General features: G+C 55.1%; 1 protein-coding gene across 2 annotated transcripts in view; it reads left to right on the top strand.

The window, feature by feature from the left end:
• The first annotated feature begins 5,106 nt into the window (after positions 1-5,106).
• Positions 5,107-23,834, top strand: part of LOC144937819 (carboxyl-terminal PDZ ligand of neuronal nitric oxide synthase protein-like) — a 56,068-nt gene continuing 37,340 nt past the window's right edge. Inside the window, exons 1-2 of one of the 2 annotated variants that reach the window (XM_078865308.1) lie at positions 5,107-5,535; positions 10,372-10,443. In XM_078865308.1, the coding sequence (XP_078721434.1) occupies positions 10,429-10,443 (15 nt within the window). In that variant the 5' untranslated portion in view covers positions 5,107-5,535; positions 10,372-10,428. Of the gene's footprint in view, positions 6,341-10,371; positions 10,444-23,834 lie in introns of both variants that reach the window. The other variant, XM_078865307.1, reaches the window with a different exon arrangement.

Below are 23,834 nucleotides of genomic sequence, written 5' to 3'. Positions count from 1 at the left end.
AAAATGCCGCCGCCAGATTTCTCGCTGGCACTCACGAGTGACACCTCGACTCGGATCCCTCCCGGGTGCTCCGCTTTCCTCCCACGTGTAAAATAATCACTCGCTGCTAATGGGCTGGAAACATCTTAGTACGTAGAGAACTGCAGATCGAGCGTTGGTAACGTCGGCGCACCGCCTGGCTGCAGCCTTCCAGCTCGGTCTGTGGTTCCTACTCCGCGATTGTCCGATGCAAAATTTCGTGAACTTCGATGCGACGCAGCAAACCCTTTCCCGTCGCGGGCGTTACGCGATCCGCAAACTCCAGAAGCAAATGGGAAAGCTGGGGGTTGGTTTCAGGGCTCGTGATACGATAACCCCATGACACCCCCACGACACCCCCACGACAACACCCCCCGCATCAACCCTCCATCATCGCGCGAGCAGCGCAGTCGCGACGCGTGCCGGATTCTCGCCGTCAACAACCGCGAATGGTCCACGCACTCTGCACCTCGACACTTGTCAACGGCGAAACCGCGAAAGCTAAACTCGCGAGAGGGAAGGTTTTGCCGTACATAGAACTAGCACTTGATTATAATAATTATTACTAGTAGTGCTGTTGCCAAGCTCACTAATGGCTGGACTAAAACAAAACAAAATCCATCTCACTTAAGTCGGGCTCCTGTGGTGGCTGTGCCCTCAGGTGTTGGCGGGTTTGACGACACATTCTTATTTACGAGATCTCACCCAAAGCCAAAAAAAAACCATATCATGGATAATATTGTTCGCGACGACCTCCTCCCGCTACCACGACCACCACTACGACGTGCTCAAGTGGTGTGAGGGTCACCCCTGTCAGGAGAACGTCGAGTGGGGGAGGCGTCCCGCGATGCTTCAGATTCCTGGGTCGCTCTCTTGGCGCGTGCGAGGTCGCCATCCATCGCCCCTCCTCCTCGTTGTTGTTGTTGTTGTCGTCGCGGAGGCAGCGGTTGTTATTGTTGTTGTGGTGCTTCGGTGAGATTCCGCCAGTGGGGGGGGGGGGGGGGGGCGCATTACAAAATCAAGGAATTAACGCGTAAAGATACGATGGTGAGTTCAAACATCCAGCCGGCGAGTTCAAACTGAGTGCTCCTCGTGCACGACCACGCTGTGACGGCAGTGTGCTCCGGGCGGCCTGTGTCAAGATCAACATCAGTCAATATTAAATGATCACCTGGTGCGATGTGTAAACATCACTACCGGGGGAGACAAAGGTGGCCGGGCGTGGTGTTGGCCACACCCTCGTGTGCGACAGTGCCACAGTGCCACAGGTGCTCGCTAACGGCACTTGCCCCAACAGTCTGTTACAGGTGACACTTTGCCGGGGGGTAGGGATTTTTTGTGTGCACGCGTGTCTGGGTGTGCGCATGTGCGTGCCTTCTCCGTTGTGACTTGCTGCTGATGTTGTTGTTATTGTTGTTGTCGCTGATGTCACTTTGTGCCGTTTTAGCCCACGGGGCCAGGCCAGCGATCCTGTACCGACCCTTCGGTAGTCGCCGGTTGGTTCTTCGCTTGCGAAGATCGGGGAGGGACTTGAGGTCCGTGTAGTTGGCAGGCGCCGCTGGTGGCTGTACAGGGCCCATCCTTGACTTGCACATTTCGTGGCAGGCGGTAAATCTAGACCCCAGACCAGTCAGAGTGGGGGGGGGGATGTGTTCGTGGTGGGAGTCTTTCTGCGCCTCCGTGTTTCTGTTGAAGCTGTGTGCCTCGTTCGGTCTGCCATCGTTGTGGAGCGCCAGCAACACGTTGAGTCTCACCGATGGCATTCGTACTCCGAATAATGAGAGCGAACTTCAGCTGGTTAACCCCCCACCCGTTTGAAACGGTGATTCACGCCATTCGTTCACTGTGATTGGCCACGTAAATGAATTGGAAGCGTGGCACAGCGATGCCACCTCCTCAGGTGGTACCCACAGGTGCGAGATTCCTTGGCCTGGTCACGTGGGTTCCGTGTCTGATTTGTGCAAAGCAGTGGACCGCAACAGCCACAAGTGGCACGAGAGAATCCACGAGATGTGTTTAGTATCTGTCAATGAATAAATTAAATATATTTAAAAAGCATTCAAACACCCGGCGTGGTTATCGCTTCGTGCCGGTACCGTGTGCGTGTTGAACTTCTGTCGCGTTGGTTCGGAGACAACCGCGCTCGTCGGAGGTGCGAGGGAACGACAAACTAAACACAAGGCAGTTCTAAAGGAGTGAGTTTTCAATCCAGGTGATTGTAAAGCTCGCAGCTCCCAGCGGCTTCCTAATATCGGAAGGAAAGAACGTTCCCGACGGCCGCGGAAGCGCCGCGCGAGGACGATGCCGCTTCTCGCCGCCAGGTGGCGCGGTCGCCGCGTCACCGCCAGCCAGAGTCGAGCGATGGAGCGTCCCGAGTGGCCACGGAGTCCATCGGCGTGAACAACAAAGCAGAGGGGCACCTCGACCAAGCCCGGCGTGTGCTTGCCTCCACTCTCGGCACACGGCTGCCATCCTAGCCCCACACGGCTGCCCTCCGAGCCCCACACGGCTGCCCTCCTAGCCCCACACGTCTGCCCTCCGAGCCCCACACGGCTGCCCTCCGAGCCCCACGTCCTCCTTGACAGATCCCTACAAGTGGATGATGGCTGCCGACTGTACAAGCAGTTCCGCACAGCTGCTTTGAGAGTTCCAATATTTGGCAATCTTGCGTCAGGTATTCTCCTTGATCATTTGCATCGTTCCGCTCATATCAAATAACCTCACCACTTTCCAAGACCCATTGACTCACTCACCCACTCCCTCACCCACTCAACAACTCACCCATACATTCCATCACTCGGCCACCACCCACTCAACTACTCACCCACTCAACCACTTGCTCACTCACCCACTCAACTACTTACCCGCCCAATCGCTCACTCACCTGCTCAACTACTTACCCGCCCACTCAACTACTCATCCACTCCACCACCTACTCATACGCCCACTAAACTACTTACCCGCCTACTTACCTACTCATCCACTCAACCACTTATCCACCCAATAACCCACTCACTCACCCACTCACTCAACTACTTAGCCCCCACTCAACTAGTCATCCACTCAACCACTGACCCACCCAATTACCCACTCACTCGCTCACCTACTCAACTACTTACCCGCCCACTCACCCACTCAACTACTAATCCACTCAACCACTTACCCACCCAATCACCCACTCACTCACCTACTCAACTACTCACTCACCACACTTCTCTTTCTGCCTCTACCCTCCGCACCGCTCCACTTTGGAAGTGAAGTCACAGATGGTGGAGTTGTGTGCACGTTGTCACCCAGTATCTGCTCGGCATGTCCCACGACACGCCCTGATTCCAAGAACACAGGATGAGATGTTACTATCCTTTGTGCAAGCACTTCCAAGAGTTCATGAACAGTGAGCCTGGTGAAATTTGGGGAGCGCATCGTCAGTAGTGTACCTTTGGTTCCTAGGGTGTTTCGGCCTTTCACACTATACACCCTCCCCAAAGGCGGCCAGCGACAGGGTGATCAATCCTACGCTTGCGTCCCATTCCCAATTAGTCATAGGAGTTGCCTTGTTTCGATTTACAGCTTTCGTGACTGCAGGGATTCATCTTCTTGGTTCTTTCGGTAAAGTCACGTAGAAGGGAAGTAATACAATAATAAAAATAAAACACAATAAAATAATTCTCACGACGTTTCGGCTACAACGCAAGCAGCCGTCTTCAGGTGAAGAATGAGACACTGCCAAGCTAGGAGCATATATATAAGCTGAGTTGGAGGTGTAAGAAGAGCGCCTTAACAAAGGAATGTGCATATCAAGAGGAATTCAGCATATTCATGGGAAATGCGTAGGAGGTGGGCGGGGGGGTTTCAAAGTCATATTATGCCCATGCATTATGCAGGATCAGCAGCACCAAAGGGAGGGGGCAGGGGGTAGCATTAACAAAGGGAGGGAATGTTAATAGTATGTAGAAGCTTCTACATACTATATACTATTAACATTGCCTCTATGACTTTGAAACCCCCCGCCCACCTCCTACGCATTTCCCATGAATATGCTGAATTCCTCTTGATATGCACATTCCTTTGTTAAGGCGCTCTTCTTACACCTCCAACTCAGCTTATATATATAAGCTCCTAGCTTGGCAGTGTCTCATTCTTCACCTGAAGACGGCTGCTTGCGTTGTAGCCGAAACGTCGTGAGAATTATTTTATTGTGTTTTATTTTTATTATTTTATCACTTCCCTTCTACGTGACTTTACCGAAAGAACCAAGAAGATGAGTTGCCTTGTTGTTGATAGACTCCTTTGTAAACGTGATGCTCCATCTCAAGGGATTCCTCATCCGGGTGAAACAGTTTTGCTCTATGTATGTAATTTTAAATTAATATATTTAAATACATTGCTGTTTGTTGCTGACCGCTTAGCGTATTGGGCCACGTTGTCCCCGGGCTGCCAATGATGTGTGAGTGATGGATGTTTAGTTGCAGTGAGCGTCGCTTAGCCCGCCCACGTGGTTACCATCCCACACCTGCCCCGCTCCTTACCTGCCCACGCCCACGTGCTGTGAGTTTATTGACGCGTGGCCACGCGAGAGGGTTGGCTGGTATGGGAGGAGGAGGGGGGGGAGGTGATGCTGGGGCGATGGTGGTGGTCGTTGTGGTTGTGTGGGGTGCGGTAAGGTAGCGGTTAGCCGCGCTGAACTGCAAAAGCGGCGAGCCGAGTCCGATTCCCGCTCACGGCCAACGCCAGCGACGATTATCCGGTCCTGAGCCTCCCCGAGGTCGACTCGGCCTCAAAAGAGTTCCTGGTGCACTGTTTGAACGTCGCCACGGGGGATACAAAGGCGGTCGGGCGTGGTGCTTGTTTCGTTTGTTCCCCTGCACCTCCAATTGGCACGGTCGTCTACGTACGGTGTGAAAGAAGTTCAACATCCATACGCGACCCCCCCCCCCTTCGTGTGCCTTGCGGGTCTTCATAGGTGATCGCTAAGAGCACTTGCTCCAAACATCTTTCGAGGCTATACGGGGGTTCTTTGCCTTTGGCTGTGGTTATGGTGATGCAGCAGGAGGAGGCGGTGATGATGATGATGGTGAAGTCGCACACCCCCAGTGGGCGGTACCGGTAGCTCTGGTGGCGGGGCTGGAGGTCGGGACAGGTCCCTGCAGGTACCAGCAGGGGGCGCTCCCCCGGGGCGGCGGCGGCGGCTTTGCGTGATCGGCCACGGCCCCCCGAGAAACGCCCGCCCGCCCGTCCCCGGCCTCTCTCTCTCTGCTCTCCCACCCCCTCACCACCACCCCGCCACCACCACTACCCACGGCAAGATCGCTCGGACGTCGGAGTGACCGCACAGCACAGCGGACGGGGCGGGCGGGCGGGCGAGACGGAGAGACGCGCGCAGAGGGACGCGGACAGAGAGAGGCGAGGCGAGGCGGGCGGCGGGAGCGATCGAGGAGCGGTCGAGGCGAGCGAGCGAGCCGGGCAAACGGAGAGGGAGAGAGAGAGAGACGGGAGGGGGAGCGGAGACACGCGGAGGTGGGGAACTGCGCGCAATGAACATCCCTCGCCATTGGTGATCGTTGCAGGAGAGAGAGGGGGGGAGGGAGCGGGCCAGGCGTAGGTAGCGGTGTTTACCCGGGGTTTGACCTTAGTACGCGTAACCTTTGCGCGAGGATGATGGTGGTGGTGGTGATTACGCGCGCCGTGGCTTTGCCGTAAGACATCGTTTGCTCCTCATCATCCTCCTGCGACTGCCGTGTCTTCACCTCGTCGGAGCCGATACACTTTTTGGTATCGTCATCATCCTCATCAGCGGCATCATCAGCGGCATCATCGCCGCCATCTGATCATCATCATCATTAGTGATACCACTACCGTCATCATCATCAGTGTTTATCGTCATAGATCATCTCTCTGCAGGCCACAGACCTGTGCAGTGATTGCTGCTAACGCGTTCAATTCTATATCATCATCACCATCATCACCATCCTCATCACCATCGTCATCACCATCGTCATCCGCTCCTTGGAGACCACAGACTCGTGCAACAATTGCAGCGGAGGCGTTCAGTTCTTCATCATCGTCCTCATCACTAACAACATCGTCATATTCTTGGAGGCCATACACCCGTACATCATCTACATCATCTGAATCACCATCTCCATCATTACCGCCGCCGCCACCATCATCATCTTCGTCGTCATCAATATCATCTGAATCACCCGGAGCAAGCAGCATGCCTCTGAAGAGCAAATACAACCTCGTGGATGATGGATACGACTCGAGGATTCCTCTGCACATCGACGATGCCTTCCACCACGGCATCCAGTTCCAGGCCAAGGTGAGACCCACGGCCACCACCTTCACCACCTTCACCACCTTCACCACATTCACCACCTTCACCACCACCTTCACCACCTTCACCACATTCACCACCTTCACCACATTCACCACCTTCACCACATTCACCACCTTCACCACATTCACCACATTCACCACCATCACCACATTCATCACCATCACCACGACCACCACCTTCATCACCATCACCATCACCACCTTCACCACATTCACCACCATCACCACGACCACCACCTTCATCACCATCACCACCTTCACCACGACCACCACCATCACCACATTCACCACCTTCACCACATTCACCACGACCACCACCTTCACCACCTTCACCACATTCACCACCTTCACCACATTCACCACCTTCACAACCTTCACCACCTTCACCACATTCACCACGACCACCACCTTCACCACCTTCACCACATTCACCACCTTCACCACCTTCACCACCTTCACCACATTCACCACCTTCACCACATTCACCACCTTCACCACCTTCACCACCTTCACCACATTCACCACCTTCACCACCTTCACCACATTCACCACCTTCACCACCTTCACCACATTCACCACATTCACCACCTTCACCTTCACCACCTTCACAACCTTCACCACCTTCACCACATTCACCACGACCACCACCTTCACCACCTTCACCTTCACCACATTCACCACCTTCACCTTCACCACCTTCACCACCTTCACCACATTCATCACCTTCACAACCTTCACCACGACCGCCACCTTCACCACATTCACCACCTTCACCACATTCACCACCTTCACCACGTTCACCATATTCACCACGACCACCACGTTCACCACATTCACCACGACCACCACCTTCACCATCGTCACCACCTTCACCACATTCACCATGACCACCACATTCACCATGACCACCACATTCACCACCACCACATTCACCACCTTCACCACGTTCACCACGTTCACCACATTCACCACGACCACCACATTCACCACCTTCACCACCATCACCACATTCACCACCATCACCACCATCACCACATTCACCACCTTCACCACGACCACCACCTTCACCACGACCACCACCTTCACCACATTCTGGCATGGGTTTGGTGCCCGCTGATTCAGGGGGTCACGGCCATAATGGAGTCACGGGCGTTTGGGACAGGCTTGTGAGGCCCACTGGGCCATACGGTCGTGAGACCTGAAGGCCATTGGGTCAGGTCACGTGGCGAGCAGCCACAGGACTGCGAGGTCACTGGCCCATTGGGGCATGAAACTGCTGGCCGCAGAGTCTTCACACAGGCCATAGGGTCATGCCAGTGGCCCTGGGGTCACGGGGCACCGATCCGAGGGGCTTGTTTGGGTTGGTATTCTTCCTTTAAAGGCCACAGTGTTGTTGACGAATGTGCTGAGCTTGTGTTTGTTGACGAGGTATCAGGAGGACAGCCAGCCGTAGAGGCGTCCTGGCAGTAGTTGATGAGTCTGCCTCCGGTAAGAAGCTGCCAGCCCGGCTGTTTTAATTAATGGAAGACGCACTCCATGTTCCATAAATCATCGCTTGGCCCACTTCATAATTCATGCCACTTTCTCTGGTGGTGGTGGTGGTGGTGCCCTGTTGGTTACGTCTACCAGACAGGCGTCTAGGATTCTAGGTGGTGGTGGTGTATATGGAAATTGGTGCGAGGATGTTGTTGGTAATTGATGATGATGTTGATGGTGGTGCCGTGATGAAGACTGTCCGTGCTTGTGTGAGCGATGATTGTTGTGTCAAGTTAAGGACGATTTAGCCCAGCATCTCTGTTCTTACAAAACGAATCGACAAGGCTGCATGTGTGGCCTTAACGATAAAGGCGTCATTGGCGATGTTTGGGGCAGTGGGAATCCTCCAGTTGCATCTGCTAGGTGTGTGTGTGTGCACCACTGCCAGCCAATGCAGCAGCAGCAGCATCACCACAAAGTGTGTGTTTACTTTATGCGCTCCATAGTGGTGGTGAGTGTGGTGGTGGTGATGTGGTGTGAAATCAAACACGGCACTTGTTGTTAGTCCATAATATAGGTTTGACAAACCTTACTAATTGGCTGTGTTGGGTGGTGGCGGATTTTAACGACACATCTATATATTTACGCGATCTAACCCAAAATACCTCCATTATTATGAATTGGTGTTAGTGTTGACAATAATGATGGTGGTTATTATAATGATGATAGTGGTGATGATTGTGGTTACGATGGCTCTCTGCTAAATGGTGTACCAAATTTGTTTGTGTAAAGTGATGGTGGTGGTTCTGCCTCCGTGATGGATGACGAAATGTGCACTGTCAGTAAGTGAGGTGGTGGTGGTGATGGCGGTGGTTTGAAATGACACACTCAGCTCGTGTATCTTTACATAATCGGTTGTAATGGGGGTGATTTGACGGATTATATATATGTGTGGCGGTGTGATGATGGTCGCTGTTATGATGACGGTGATGATTATCTGAACCGGTTCTGGACCTCCCCTCGGTCGACTCGGCCTCAAATGAGTACCTAGTGCGGTGTGTAAACATCGCCGCTGGGGAGACAAAGGCGGCCGCGCGTGGTGCTGGCCACTGACCCCTTCGTGTGCCGTGCCGGCATTCATAGGTGCTACTAGCTAACAGCGCTCTTGCCCCAAATCTGTTAAAGGCTTTACGGGGGATCTTTGTCTTTTATTGTCCCAGTAAACATGGATGTTGGGGAAATGTTGGTCCAACGGTTCAAACCACGTACCAATGTTGGCACAACGTTGGCATGTTTACTGGGGTGGTGGTTGTGATGATGACACTGATAGGGGTGATAATTATCGTGATGTGTGAAGTGAAATGCTCTACTTATTGATTTAAGTGATTGGGGTGGTGGTGGTGTTTGTTGATGATGATGGTGGTGATAGTTTGTGATGATTGTGGTGGCGATAGGGCCGCCACATTTCCCACTGTAGACCAAACCCAGACATATTTGTCAGTCGGCACTCGGTCTAGCGTCAAAACCGCAAAGTTCACAACCGGGCGACGAAGTTGAACACCGCAATGCCGGTACCAGATCTCGGGACAAACCAATTCCTGCTGCCCGAACACAGACGCCGATTCCCGTACAGGTGGTGGTGATCAGAATCTGAATTTTTATCTCGACTGCAGGAGGAATCCGATGAGCTATGAAGCTCTTCTTCACAGACACCAAGTAGGGGTGGATACGCGAGCTACAACAACAACAACAACAAAAAACTGGACGCTGCTGCTCTGATGAACGAGATGCATTTGTGTAAAGTGAAGATAATGATGATGATGGTGGTAGCAGTGATGTTGAAAAAAATTATGATGGTAATAAAGGCAACGCTTTTGTCTTTTGAGCATTGATCATAGTGGTGATCGTGGTTCTGTGTAGAATTCAGTGTGTACAGTATCTCTATAGTGCTGCTGCTGAAGCTGCTGTTATGAATGAGCGATGATGATGATCGTGACGATAGTGACGGTGCTGCTTCATGGAATGATACAGAATTATTTTATTCTGTGACGCTGCTGCTGCGTTGGCAATGTTGCACAACCACAATTACCGACAACAACAACGACGACGCATTCGTCAACAAAAAACAACACCGTGGCCTTAGCAGAAAGATTACGTTATCCACTCTGCTTCTCTCTCGCCTCTCTGCGTGTTATTAAGAAGGGACCGTTACCCCAAACATTGCCTACTGTGTCCTTTTCCATTTAAGGCCGCACCAAGTTATTGACGAACGTGAGTTTTATTTTTTAATACATGACGCTGATGATGGACGGTGATGATTGTGGCGTTGATGATGGTGAAACGAATGCTGCATTATCATGATGATGGCGATTAATGTTGACACGAACGATACAAGATTGCGATGAATCTGCTGCGTCTTGAGCTGAGCGAGGGTAATGATGTGGTAACGAGGTGGTGGTGTGTGTGTGGATGTGTGTGTGTGTGGATGTGTGTGTGTGTGGATGTGTGTGTGTGTGGATGTGTGTGTCTCGTCCTCAGTACGTGGGTAGCCTGGATGTCCCGCGACCCAACAGTCGGGTGGAGATCGTGGCCGCCATGAGGAGGATTCGGGTGAGTGTCTCCTCCACGTGCCTCTCCTCCACGTGTCTCTCCTCCACGTGCCTCTCCTCCACGTGCCTCTCCTCCACGTGTCTCTCCTCCACGTGTCTCTCCTCCACGTGTCTCTCTTCCACGTGTCTCTCCTCCACTTCTCTCCACAGTCTACACCATGCCATCTGTTACGATGATTATGTTGATTATGAAGAGTACAAGTGGTTTTATGATGAACATGGTGATTCGACAATTCCTGAACGATGAGGAATGTTAGGCTGATATTTCTGATGATGATCGTTATGATGGTGACGACGACTGTTATGATGTTGCGTCGATCGGCAGGTCGTGCGTGGTGGGGTAACGTGTGGGTAACCCCACCTCTTCCAAATACGCGCTTTTCTAGCTTTGCACTGAAACGTGTCACCTTCAGAGTGGCATTGAGCTGTAAGGTGACCCCCACCACCTCGCGAGGGCCACCAGCCAGGTCTCCCTCCCCCACGCGGTGCCGGCCGTGGGGAGGGTTAGCGTTGTTTGGCCATACTTCACCACGCTGGTCAGTGCGGGGTGGCGGTGGCGGTGGGGACACTCGGCACCGGCTCCAGATATCAACTCGCCACTAACGTTCGCCGTGGCCGGGAATCAAACCGGGGGATGCCGTGTTCGCAGGGCAGTGCGCTAACCACTGCGCCACCGCTCCCCCCCTGCACTACATATACAACTTATAGAATGAATACCAGGGCTGTAGCACACGTACCGAACACAGTTGTGTCTTTTGATGTTATCTGCACCATGCCTTTCCGAGTGGCGCCTCGGCTGCAATGTGTTACTATTCCGCGCGGCCACCAGTGCGTGCATGACAACATCACAACAGGTGAGTGGGTGGGTAGGATCACCTTTGTCTGTGAGCAGATAAGAACTCATTGAGAGCAGAAGCCTTGTGTTGCGTGAACACCTGGGGGTTTCTTTGTTAACCTAATTACCTAATTACGTTGTCGTCGTTGGGAGGGGGGGAGTGGTGGCGCAGCGATTAGCGCACTGCTCTAATAACGCGGCGACCAGATTGGCATTCCCGGCCAGGGCTCACGTCACAGTCCGCGAAGAGGGTCGCTACCCGCCCTCGCTTTTTACCCAGAACCATCTTTCTGTTGAAGAGGCAGCAGCAGCAGCTATCCTGGGTAGCAGCTCTCAATCTTCCAGGGACATTAAAGTGTCACTTACGGAACGATCGCGGTGCAGTGCGGTGCTGTAAATCACAATTCCGCACCACTCGAGGCGATGCATGGAGATGTGTATTTCTTTTTTACTTTACCAGATAAGGCCCCTACTGAGCTGTTTCAGCTCTTTTTCAGATGCCACCTGTCCACAATTGATATCTCAACGAAGTGGTTTATCACCTGGACACGAATAGCAACAGCTGAAATACTCTTAAACACGCATCTCTCTTTCCCACGATACATCCGTGTGTTCTATTTCTTTATTTTATAGCTCGGAGGTGTGCAACCCATGTTGACCATACTTCACCACAAGGGGGTCAGTGCGGATTGGCGAGGTCCTCTGGGTCTCTACGAGATTCCTCAATCGATCTCCATCCCCGCCTATCTGCCGGAGGCATCTTAACACCGTGGTCTTTATTTTTGGTGTGATGTTTTATTGGCAGTGATGCACAAATAAGTCTCAACGCAGCAGCAGCATCATCATCATCCATCAATAACACCGCCCCCTAATATAAATATATATGAGGCGACGTTTCAGGCAAATGTCCCTTGTTCGCAGAAAATGGATCCAGGCCTGAGTGGCTTAGGCGTCACCCAGCACTCTGTACGGGTCACGCACTCCATGAAGTCGCCTTTAATTCAACCCCTCGCTCGCTGCGCCGGTGACGTGCAGATGCACGTTGAACATGAGCCGCACAACAACACGGCGGTGACACTTGCTGGCCGATGGCGGCCACGGTGGTGGAGGCGGTGGTGGCGGTGTCTCTCCCACTGGCAACTGCAGGCATTCACTTGAAGGAGTGACCCCTCCCGCCCACTCCGCCTCCCACCCTGTGTAGTAAACACGTCGCTCTGTCTCTCGCATTCTTCTGTTGCGGGGGACGAATCGTCCACGGCAGAGACGCCGCCGTGATCAGGGCGCTTGAACGCTGTCACGACTCCCACCCACTCTGTCGCGCTTGTACTGCCTCTCTCTCTCTCGTTACTATCGTTCTGTGTCGCTTGTACCGCCAGTGGTCTCGGAGAGCTCTCACAACGAGCAATTATCTCAAGTCAAGGAGTTGCCCCACCCACCTCCCCCGCTCACTCGGTGAGCAAACAAAACAGCAAACAGGGGGCGAGATTAAACAGCCCAAACCACATCATCATCATCGTCATCATCGTCGTCACCATCCCCACGTGTTGGCCGCCTGCGTCTCCCTGTTGACTCAGCTGCCGCGGGAGAGACGGGGAGGGGGCAGAGAGCGACCCCACGAAACGCCGCCAGTGAGCAGCAAAAGTGAGCAGCAGCAGCAGCAGCAGCAGCAGAGCCGCAGCAGCAGCATTGAGCAGCAGCAGCAGGAGCCGCAGCAGCAGCAGTGAGCAGCAGCAGTGAGCAGCAGCAGCAGCAGCAGGAGCAGCAGCAGCAGCAGCAGGAGCCGCAGCAGCAGCAGTGAGCAGCAGCAGCAGGAGCCGCAGCAGCAGCAGTGAGCAGCAGCAGTGAGCAGCAGCAGCAGCAGCAGGAGCCGCAGCAGCAGCAGCAGCAGGAGCCGCAGCAGCAGCAGTGAGCAGCAGCAGCAGGAGCCGCAGCAGCAGCAGTGAGCAGCAGCAGTGAGCAGCAGCAGCAGCAGCAGGAGCAGCAGCAGCAGCAGCAGGAGCCGCAGCAGCAGCAGTGAGCAGCAGCAGCAGGAGCAGCAGCAGCAGCAGTGAGCAGCAGCAGGAGCAGGATGAGGAGGAAGAGGAGGCGACATCTCTCGCTCCGACCCGTTCCTTGTTTTTTTTTACTCCGGTCGAGTGTTTAAGCACTGGCTGGGGTGTGTGTTTTTTTTGTCCCTTCTCCTCCTCCTCGCTCTCTCTCTCTGTTGTCTCGGCGAGATCGTTCCGTGGGACGTTTTTAACACTTTCTAAGCAGAGGCGCAGAAAGATGTGGCGGCCACTTGAGTCACAATGGCACTCCAAAACAGAGAAGGCAGTGGAGTGACGAGGTGCACAGTGGCACAGACCCACTCCGGGCTGTCTGCCCACGGGTCGTCCTGATCATGATCATGATGATGATGGAGCAGAGGCCCAGAGGGCCAAAACGTCAAGCGGTCAGCAACAAACGGCACCGTTAAAGTTGTAGACAATGGGTGTCTTTGTTGCATTGAGCGAGGTTATGATTGATTGTAAGAGCTTGTGGGGACAAGAGACGATAACCATGATGATGACGACGGGAGAAGAGTTGTAGCAGAGAGAAGTGGGTTAACTCGTGGCGAGAGTGAGTGGGTGGGTGGGTTAGTGGTTGAGTGTGAGAGTGGGCGGGTGAGTGGGTGGGTGAGTGGATGGGTGGGTCTATGATTGAGTGAGTGGGTGAGTGTATGTGAGTGGTTGGGTGAGTGAGAGTGAGTGGATGCGTGTGAGAGTGAGTGGGTGATTGAGTGAGTGGATGCGTGTGAGAGTGAGTGGGTGATTGAGGGCATGTGTGCGTTGTGTATGTATGTGTGTGTGCGTTGTGCGTGTGTATGCGTGTGTGCGAGCATTTTGCTGGCAACCCACCTACTCGTGTGCCGTTGCGGCCTCCATACGTGTGAAGTACCGGTGAAGACGCTGGACACCCAGGTTGAGGCACACGTATATTTATTTCAGCTTATCGGTACAGGACAACACTAGAGGGGGTAGCGGCCCCCTCACCCGGATAACTGGGGATACCCCCTAGCTAATCTCACCTATCCCCAAGTCCTCCTCTAACGAGCTAGGGGAGGCTAACTGGCCCGACACTGGTGAGTCGGGCTACGGTCTCCGGAGTCCCAGGGTCTAACCCTGGTTCACGGAACCACGCCTCTGGCTCGCTCCTCTGCAGCCCTGACAAGGGCGGCGTCGAGGGGAGTCCAGGGCTCTAGCTAGGGGATCTTCACTCTTCCTCCTTCGTTCCCAGACTGAGCCCCGAGCTCTCTTTGTCCTCCCCCTTTATACCCCCCATCAGGATCACAACCCCCCAGGCTGCCTGATGCGGACGTCGCTGCGGGCACCCCCCCCGTGTACTCCCGTAACTCCGCCCACTGTGTTTGTTACCCATTGGATCGTATGCACTTACAGCCCTCCCGTAACAGCCCTACATCACCCCCCCCATTACAGCTCGCAGCCGTCCCGGCTGCAACAATTCCAAATAAAGGAACAATTACCCCTCGACCCCGTGTGTGCCTCATTTTTTCAACAAAATGCAAATAGCAGAACAACAACAAGAACAACAACCATACCCCCGAAGGGAATGTCCGACGCACCCCCCCCCCCCGCATAAATACGAAATCCGTAAGCACGTATGTACAACTAGCCAGGAACTCCCCCATCACACACAGCACACCCACGACACACAACGCACCCACAACACACACACCGCGCCCACACAACACAACACACTCAGTGTGCAAGGAGCACACCACCGACGCAGCATACAGTAACCATGACACGTGAAGGAAAATAAATAAGAAAAGTTTTTTTTTTTTTCTTTTTCTTCCTGCTGTATATTATAAGAGTCTGCGCATTTTAGCGCGCGTCCTTGCCGCAGGCCCGTCACACGGGGCAACCCCGGACGGCGGACCATCCGGTGGCGGCTGTCCCATTCGAGGTGAGGTCGCGATTGAAGTCGCGCGACTGTCGGCATCACCTGTGGGGGTTCCAGGGCGTGAGCCCGTCATTCCCGGTACACCTGTGGGTGGGACAGCCGGCAACACATCAGGCGAGAGCAGCGACGGACCCTCCGAGTCGGTCGACCCCCCACATGCTTGGCCTCGCGTGCGTGGCGTGGGCCCCCGCACCGCAACAAACGGCTTCAGCCTAGAGGGGTGTACAAACCACCGGCGCCTCCCCCATTGGATTCGAACGCACTGAGGCCTCAAAACCTCAATAACCTCGACGGGGCCCCGCCACGGGCGTACGAGTTTAGAGGAGGTCGCGAGTGGTACCTGGGGACAGTGCAGCCATGCCCTGTCCCCCGGCTTCCACTGCAGCACGTGCGCGCGAGCCAGTCTGAGGCGCTCGTTCGCCTTCTGACGCCTGTCAGAATTTAGCCTCGCCGCATCCCGCGCCTCAGTCAGTTTGTCAAGGTTAAATTTAACGTGATCGTCCAATTTAGATTTGCCCAGCGGCACGTGGATCTGCAACTGTGCCCGAACAGGTGGGTCGGGTTCGCGGCCATACATAAGAAAGAAAGGTGAAAACCCCGTCGCAGCATGGGGAGCCAATCTGTATGCCGCTAGAACCCCTTGAATTTGTAAGTCCCAATCAGCCTGTGAGTCCGAAACTTGCTGCGACAACATAGACGTGATGGTGCGATGCAGACGCTCGACCATCCCGTCCGTTTGCGGGTGATAGGGGGAGGTTCGAATTTTTTTCGTTCCCAGGAGATCACAGACTTGTTTTAGGAGTTTCCCCGAAAAATTTCTACCCTGGTCGGTCAACAACCGCTCCGGGGCACCTTTGTCCATGACATAACCTTGGACAAAGGCGTCGACGATGGCTGCTGCCGACTGATTCGCCAGGGGCCAGGCCATAGGCCAGCGCGTAAAATATTCGACCCCAGTAAGCAAATATTTATTTCCCCTGGAGGTGGCGGGGAATGGCCCCAGAATATCCAGTGCGACCAGTTCATTTATTCTGGAGACCTGGATGGATTGTAAGGGCGGGTTCGACTCCCGTGCCGGTGGTTTGCGCTGCGCACACTGAGGGCATGCCGCCAACAGATCAGCAACATCCCTTGTCATACCCGGCCAAAAAAAATTCAGCTGAAGCAAGGCGAGTGTTTTCTGGGTACCTAGGTGGAGGAGGCGCTCATGAGCAGCCCACACCACCTTACCTCGTAGGCCAGAAGGGACCACCAGCCGGTGACGCTGGGATTTCCCGTCCCAATGCATAAGCAAGCCCGCATGGGTTTCCCATGCGTCGGCATGACCCGTCACACGCCCCCTCTCCCCGGCGCGACGACGCAACGCGAGGAGGGAGGCATCCTCCAACTGGAGGCGCCCCCATTCATCAACGGGCAATCCAAGCAGGGAATCTCTCCCCTGTTCGGCGATATCAATGGGGACTACCGTTTCATCGTCGGCGGCCGCCGCCAGGACCGGAACCATCACGTCCCCCACTGGCTTGCAACGCCCCGACCCCAGGAGACATGCGCATTCGGAGGCGGTTGGCATCCGTGACAGAGCGTCAGCGTTGGTGTGGCGAACGCCCTTACGATAAGTGGTTTCAAAACTGAAATCCTGGAGGACCTCCAGCCATCGGGACAATTGTCCCGATGGCTGTTGAACCTTCAGGGCGTACTGCAGTGCCGCATGATCTGTGCGGACGGTGAAATGCCGACCGTACAGATATGGGCGATACTGTTGGATGAAATAGACAATTGCCAACAGTTCCCTACGGGTGACACAATATCTTTGCTCCGTTGGAGACAACACCCGACTGCCGTACGCGACCACCCGTTCCACGCCGTCAACCACCTGGGAAAGCACGCCTCCAATACCCGTGTTGCTCGCGTCGGTGTCGAGCAAAAACGGCCTCGAAAAATCTGGGTAAATCAAGGGAGGAGCCTTCACCAGCGCGTCCCGAAGGGAGCAGAAAGCAGCTTCCTCATCCTGACCCCAGTGGAACCGAACCCCTTTAGATGTTAACGCGTGTAGGGGTTTGGCAATTGTTGCAAAATTAGCGACGAAGCGTCGGTAATATGATGCGAAGCCAATAAAACTCCTGACCTCTCCCACCGAGGTGGGAGTCGGCCAGGAGCTGACACACTGCGTTTTGGCGGGATCGGTAGCAATACCCGAGCGCCCTACGATGTGCCCCAAATAACGCACCGACTCGCGTAACAAATGGCATTTTTGGGGCTTAAATTTCAAATTAGCAGCCCGCATCTTTAGGAAAACCGCCCGCAACCTCTGGAGATGTTCATCAAAAGTTTTACCAAAGACAATAACGTCATCCAAATAAATCAGGCACGATTCCCATTGCAATCCAGCCAAAACCAATTCCATCAATCGCTGGAAAGTTGCCGGCGCTGAGTGTAAGCCCATCGGCAACCGGTTGAATTGGAACAGGCCGTGCGGTGTACGGGAAGCAGTTTTAGGCTTAGAATCATCGTCCAGAGGAAGCTGCCAGAATCCCGAAAGTAAATCTAGTGTGGAGAAGAATCGCGCTCCCGCCAAAGCGTCCAGCGATTCGTCCATCCGTGGGAGCGGGTATGCGTCGGCAACCGAAATTTTATTAAGGCGCCGAAAATCCACGCAAAACCGCAACGAGCCGTCCTGCTTTTTAACCAGGACGATCGGCGCTCCCCACGGGCTGGTGGAGGGAGAAATGATGTCGGCGGCTAACATGTCATCAACAGCCGATTTGACATGGTCCTTTTCGGCGGGACTTAACCGAAACGGATTTTGGCGAATTGGCGCGCTGTCACCCGTGTCAATATGGTGACGCAGCAGGTGAGTGCAACCCAAATCATATTTATCACGACTGAAAACGTCGGAAAATTCCCTCAGTAGCGTTCTAAGCTGTTGGCGCTCTGAATTTGTCAGGTCCGTCGATCCCGCACAAAGCGCGTCGATCCACCCTTCATCGCTGTCCGAATGTGGGAGCATCCGGGAAGCAGTGCCAACGTGGTTCGCGACAGGTTCCTCGCAGGGCATTGGCGTCGCGTGAGCGAGCACCGTCCCTTGAGGAACCACCACCGTCTGCGATCCCACATTTAGGACCGCGATGAAAGGGTCCCCGTCCCCTCTTACGACGGTCTGGGCGGAATCAAATGAGGCCCATTAACCCCGGCCCTAGACGGTCCCAGCAAAACACCCTGATCCCCTATGCCCTTAGCGAAGGGCTTACGAAGTTTCAGAGGCACTAGCATTTGAGCTCCCGGCGGCACACGAACAGTTTCAACGACGAACGCCGGTACCGTCGCGAACGCCGACCGAGCCGCCGCAGGGGATGGCAGGAACGCCATGCGCCGCCCCGATGGAAGCTCAATGCATCCTTGGTCGATCAAAATACGAATGGGCATTTTACCTAAGAAATCCGTCCCCAGCAGGCACGGAACCGCCAGCGAGGAGGAAACGAAAATCGGCCCCGACAATTTGATGTCCCCAATAGAAATTTGCGCTCGAATCTGTCCCATGATGCCGAGAGAGCCCCCGTTAGCGGCATAGAATGGGACGTTAACCGGCAGTAAAGGCCGGCTTTGTACGGGCAGAATATTGTAAATTAATTCCGAAATGATTGTCGCCGATGCCCCCGTATCGACCAAGATGCGTACTTCTACCCCGTCAATGTGTCCGACTACGGCCGACGACCCTGACGACGCGGCTACCACGCGATGGGCCAACACGGACCACTGTTTGGGCTCGATTTGAGTCCCCGCAGTGATCCGCGTTGGCCCCTCGCTACGCGACATCGGCCCCCCGTTTGTTGTGGTGCGAGAGCGTGCAATGGGTAGGTGCTTTGGCCAAACATGTGTGGTGCCGCGACTCGCCGGGTCATGTTGCTGGAGCTTGGGAGGAGGAGGCCCGGCGTCCCGTCGAGCCGTCGTCCCGCGCTGTCGAGGAGAGCGGCACCCCGAGGCGACGTGGCCCCGGACGCCGCAGTTGAAACACCGCGGGAGCCCCGGTGGAGACGACGGGCGGTTGAAACGGCTTGACCCGTCCCGGGCCGACCGTACTTCTTGCGCCTGTTGCCGTCGATGGTCGACGGCGAAGAGCTCCTCCGTCGGAAGGGTGGCTGCAGCCACCGCACGCCCTGCCGATGCCCTGCTGGCTTTCCGCCGCAGGGACAGAAGGTTGGCGTGAAGGAGGCGCGCCGCCTGAAGAGAGGTCATCTCGGCGTCCTCCTGTGCGACGACAGCGATGTCCAGGTCGTCTGCCAGGAGGAGTATTTTCTCCGTGACCATCGCGTCCACGCCATCGTCGTCCATACGGGGAAAAGCCGTCTTAGCCAGCGCTAGGAGGCTCGTCCTGTATGCCAGGGGCGACTCCTTCTCACCCCGCTTGCGCTCGTAGAACCGCTCTCTGCATTCCGCTGAAGGTCCATAGACCCCGGCCAGCAGCTGTAGTGCCTTCGGCAGAGTAGACCGCTTCTCTTTCGGCGCCGATGTGAGGGCGGCGAGCGCGTCTGCGTCGAGGAGCGCCGGCAGCGCGCAGAGGGCTTCATCGTCGGACCACCTTGCCATTTCTTGGTGGGCGATGAAGCGTCGCTGGAAGCCGCCCCAGTCGCCCTCTGCACCAACAAATTCTTTCAGCGGAGGCAGCCGTTGTTGTAGCGCAGCGTTCGCCTTGGACGTCTGTAGGCTGCTATCCCCGGGACTCGGCTGTGCGTCGGCGCGAATGGCAGATGGAATCGCCTGTCGCGGATGTGATGACGCTCCCTCCGCTGGAGATGACGCAGCTGTCCCAGCGAGAGCGGTGTCGGACCCAAGGTTGAGCCCGGCCACGCCCTCCGCAGCTGCCGTGACGATGGCGGGAAATTCAAAGTTTGAGTTTTCAGAAATGGCGGGAAGGCGCTCAGGTTGACGACTCCCCTCGCCCCGTGGTGGACCACCAGCCCCCAGCCGCGTGATGTTTTCCAGCGTGGCGGCAGCGGCGTACAGTAGCTCCGCCAGTCTCTCGTGAGCCAGCCGTAGCGCGTCTGGCTGCGGCCCCTCTTCATGCCGATGCCCCGGTAGGAACGCGTCGGCCCCCGGCTGCGCCATGTCTTGGTGAGCCGCCTCGGGCTCAACGACTTCAGCAGTGTCCTCCTCCGGTACTCTGGCTCGAGCTGTCTGACGTGTTTCCATGTCCGTAGTACTTCTGACACCAGATGAAGTACCGGTGAAGACGCTGGACACCCAGGTTGAGGCACACGTATATTTATTTCAGCTTATCGGTACAGGACAACACTAGAGGGGGTAGCGGCCCCCTCACCCGGATAACTGGGGATACCCCCTAGCTAATCTCACCTATCCCCAAGTCCTCCTCTAACGAGCTAGGGGAGGCTAACTGGCCCGACACTGGTGAGTCGGGCTACGGTCTCCGGAGTCCCAGGGTCTAACCCTGGTTCACGGAACCACGCCTCTGGCTCGCTCCTCTGCAGCCCTGACAAGGGCGGCGTCGAGGGGAGTCCAGGGCTCTAGCTAGGGGATCTTCACTCTTCCTCCTTCGTTCCCAGACTGAGCCCCGAGCTCTCTTTGTCCTCCCCCTTTATACCCCCCATCAGGATCACAACCCCCCAGGCTGCCTGATGCGGACGTCGCTGCGGGCACCCCCCCCGTGTACTCCCGTAACTCCGCCCACTGTGTTTGTTACCCATTGGATCGTATGCACTTACAGCCCTCCCGTAACAGCCCTACACGTGCGACTCGCTAATAACACTTGCCCCAAAAGTCTGTTAAGGCTATACGGGGGATCTTTGGCTTTGTCGTGTATGTTGAGTGCGTGCGTGCTGAGTGTGTTGTTGTGACCTGCAGTGTGGTGGTGGTGGTAGAACACAGCGTGGTGGTGGTAGAACACAGCGTGGTGGTGGTAGAACACAGCGTGGTGGTGGTTGAACACAGTGTGGTGGTGGTGGTGGTGGTTGTAGAACAGTGTGGTGGTGGATGAGACGGAGTCGTCAACACGTGTGGTGGAGGAGCAGGAGGAGGAGGTTCACAGGCAGAATCGCCACTCACCACGGGAGTGGCGATAGAAGAGTGGCATGGAGCGGACTGCCCGCACATGAGTGAACGAGTGGATGACTGCGATTACCGAGTGAGTTGCTGGGTCATTCATTACTCCCCCTCAATGATCCAGACAGGATGCATTGTGCAGCCGCTTTGTCAATCCACTGCTGGATGAGAGGCTTCCCACGCCTGTGCAAGTCACGAGGGTTGTTTGACCATACTTCACCACGTTGGTCAGTCAGTGCGTGCGGGTGAATGAAGGGGGTGGGGGCAGTGGGCAGGACGGGTTCAAGCATTACAGTACTTGCCACTGATGGTAGCCGTGGCTTGGAGTTCTATACGTACAAAGATATAACCATATATACAAAGATCCCTCCATTACTGGAAATTAAAATTACATTTCAGAATTTTGTTTTCTTGCTGTGGGTTTACCACCTGATGAAGATTGCTTGTGTTGCAATCGAAACGTCGTGCTTTGTTTTATTTTATTTCTAACTACGTGACTTTACCGAAAGAACCAAAGAGTAAAATTACATTGTTGTACATCCACCCATTAGCAGCCTTCTGGAACGTTCAATTCATTTATTTATTTCAAAAGCATTCGCACAGCGCGTGCCTGATGGCTGGTGGTAAACTCGTCCCCAATGTGGTGTGGACAACCTGATTTAAATTGAGACAGAGAATTGGTGTGAGCGGGGATGAATCTATAAAATGTGCTTCGTAATTATAAGTGGCACAAGTCAGGGCGGCCGGTCCCAAGACGTCAACATTAATTTTAAAACCCCACAATGAAGTTCCTCTGCTAAGTATCAAAGAGCTCTGTTGGGGGTCTCGGGGGCGGGGGGAAAGGGGTGGGGTCATTGCCTCCACCTCCCTTGGATCTGTCACTGTGTATGTGTGTACACACACATACGCGTGTGTACACACACACATACGCGTACACGCGGGGAGCGGTAGTGTAGTGGTTAGCGCACTGTGCTACAAACCCAGCACGTCGAGTTTGATTCCCGCTCACGGCCAACATATCTGAACAACTCCTGGACCTCCCCTAGGTCTCTTCGGCCTTAATATGGTGCGTTGTGTAAAACATCAGCACCGGGGAGACAAAGGCGGCCGGGCGTGAAACTGACCACCCCATCGCATACGCATGCCATGCTAACCTTCGTAGCTGCTACTTTGCTAACGGCACGTGGCCCCACAGCCGCCTGTTCAGGCTATGGGGGGGGGGGTTCTTCGTTAGATCCAATGCGAGGTGGCTATCTTCTTGCGTTTGTTTATCGCTTTGCTGGTGAGTCGTCAGCGTCGTGCGTGTGTGTGTGCCGCGGGTCGTGTGTGTGTGCGTGTGTGAGTGTGTGTGAGTGTGTGTGTGCCGCAGGTCGTGTGTGTGTGCGTGTGTGAGTGTGTGTGTGCCGCAGGTCGTGTGTGTGCGTGTGTGAGTGTGTGTGTGCCGCGGGTCGTGTGTGAGTGCCGCGGGTCGTGTGTGAGTGCCGCGGGTCGTGTGTGTGTGTGCGTGTGTCGTGTGTGAGTGTGTGTGTGCCACGTGCGTGTGAGTGAGTGTGTGTGCGTGCCGCGGGTCGTGTGTGAGTGTGTGTGAGTGTCGCGGGTCGTGTGTAAGTGTGTGTGCGCGTGTGAGTGTGTGTGCGTGTGTGAGTGTGAGTGTGTGTGTCGTGTGTGTGCCGCGGGTGTGTGCCGCGGGTCGTGTGTGTGTGCGTGTGTCGTGTGTGTGAGTGTGTGAGTGTGTGTGTGCCGCGGGTCGTGTGAAATGAAGTAGCGGTGAGAGACGTGGCGATTTGTGCCGGAATGCGCGAGCGGTGATTCCCACGCACCACGTGGAAGCCCAAACCGCCCGCAGTTCCCATGAGCAAACATAACGAGATCACGCACTCGTATAAACACACGCGCACGCACGTTACATACACACACAGCCCCGTGTCAATCCACTGCTGGATCGGTTATTCCCCACGGCTTTGGGGCGCTAGACAACACGGGTGTGGTAAAAACAAAAATCCATCGACCGCGTTATCGGAGCATCGTCAACAGCGGGCCGATGCGCCGCCGTCTCCTTCATGAATGGGAAGTTGAAGCCACGAGCGGCAACTTGCGGCCGTGCAGCCCCAAGAGTCGGGGCGTGCAGCAAACACCTCCCCACCACCAGCCCCCCACCAGCCCCGCACCCCGCCCGCCTGTGCTCTGCGCTCAGCAAAGTGCGCCACGAACTCTCCCTCTGCCTGCCGGAGCCCTCTCTCGCCGTGGCCAGCAGCAGCAGGACCTCGGCAGTGACATCACGCGCGTCTGTAGGATAGCGCAGAGGCGGAGTTTGACTGCTATATTTGTGGAATGATTAATTTATTTGTTTTTAATCTTCATTGTAAACTACTGAAAATACATTCATTAAGGTGTTCGTTTTGGTGGAGGGGGGGGGCGCATTGGCCCCCCCGTGCCCCCCCCCCAAACTCCACCCATGCATTTGACCATACTTCACCACGCTGGTCGGTGCGAATTGGTCAAGCCGGGGGGAGGAGGGGGACGGAGGGTGGGGACTGGGCCCTGGTTCCGATCAAACCCGC

Source organism: Lampetra fluviatilis, chromosome 20 (genome assembly GCF_964198595.1).
Source record: "Lampetra fluviatilis chromosome 20, kcLamFluv1.1, whole genome shotgun sequence".
Taxonomy (NCBI): Eukaryota; Metazoa; Chordata; class Hyperoartia; order Petromyzontiformes; family Petromyzontidae; genus Lampetra; species Lampetra fluviatilis.
Note: the sequence above shows the minus strand (reverse complement) of the source record. Positions and strands in the feature narration are given on the sequence as shown.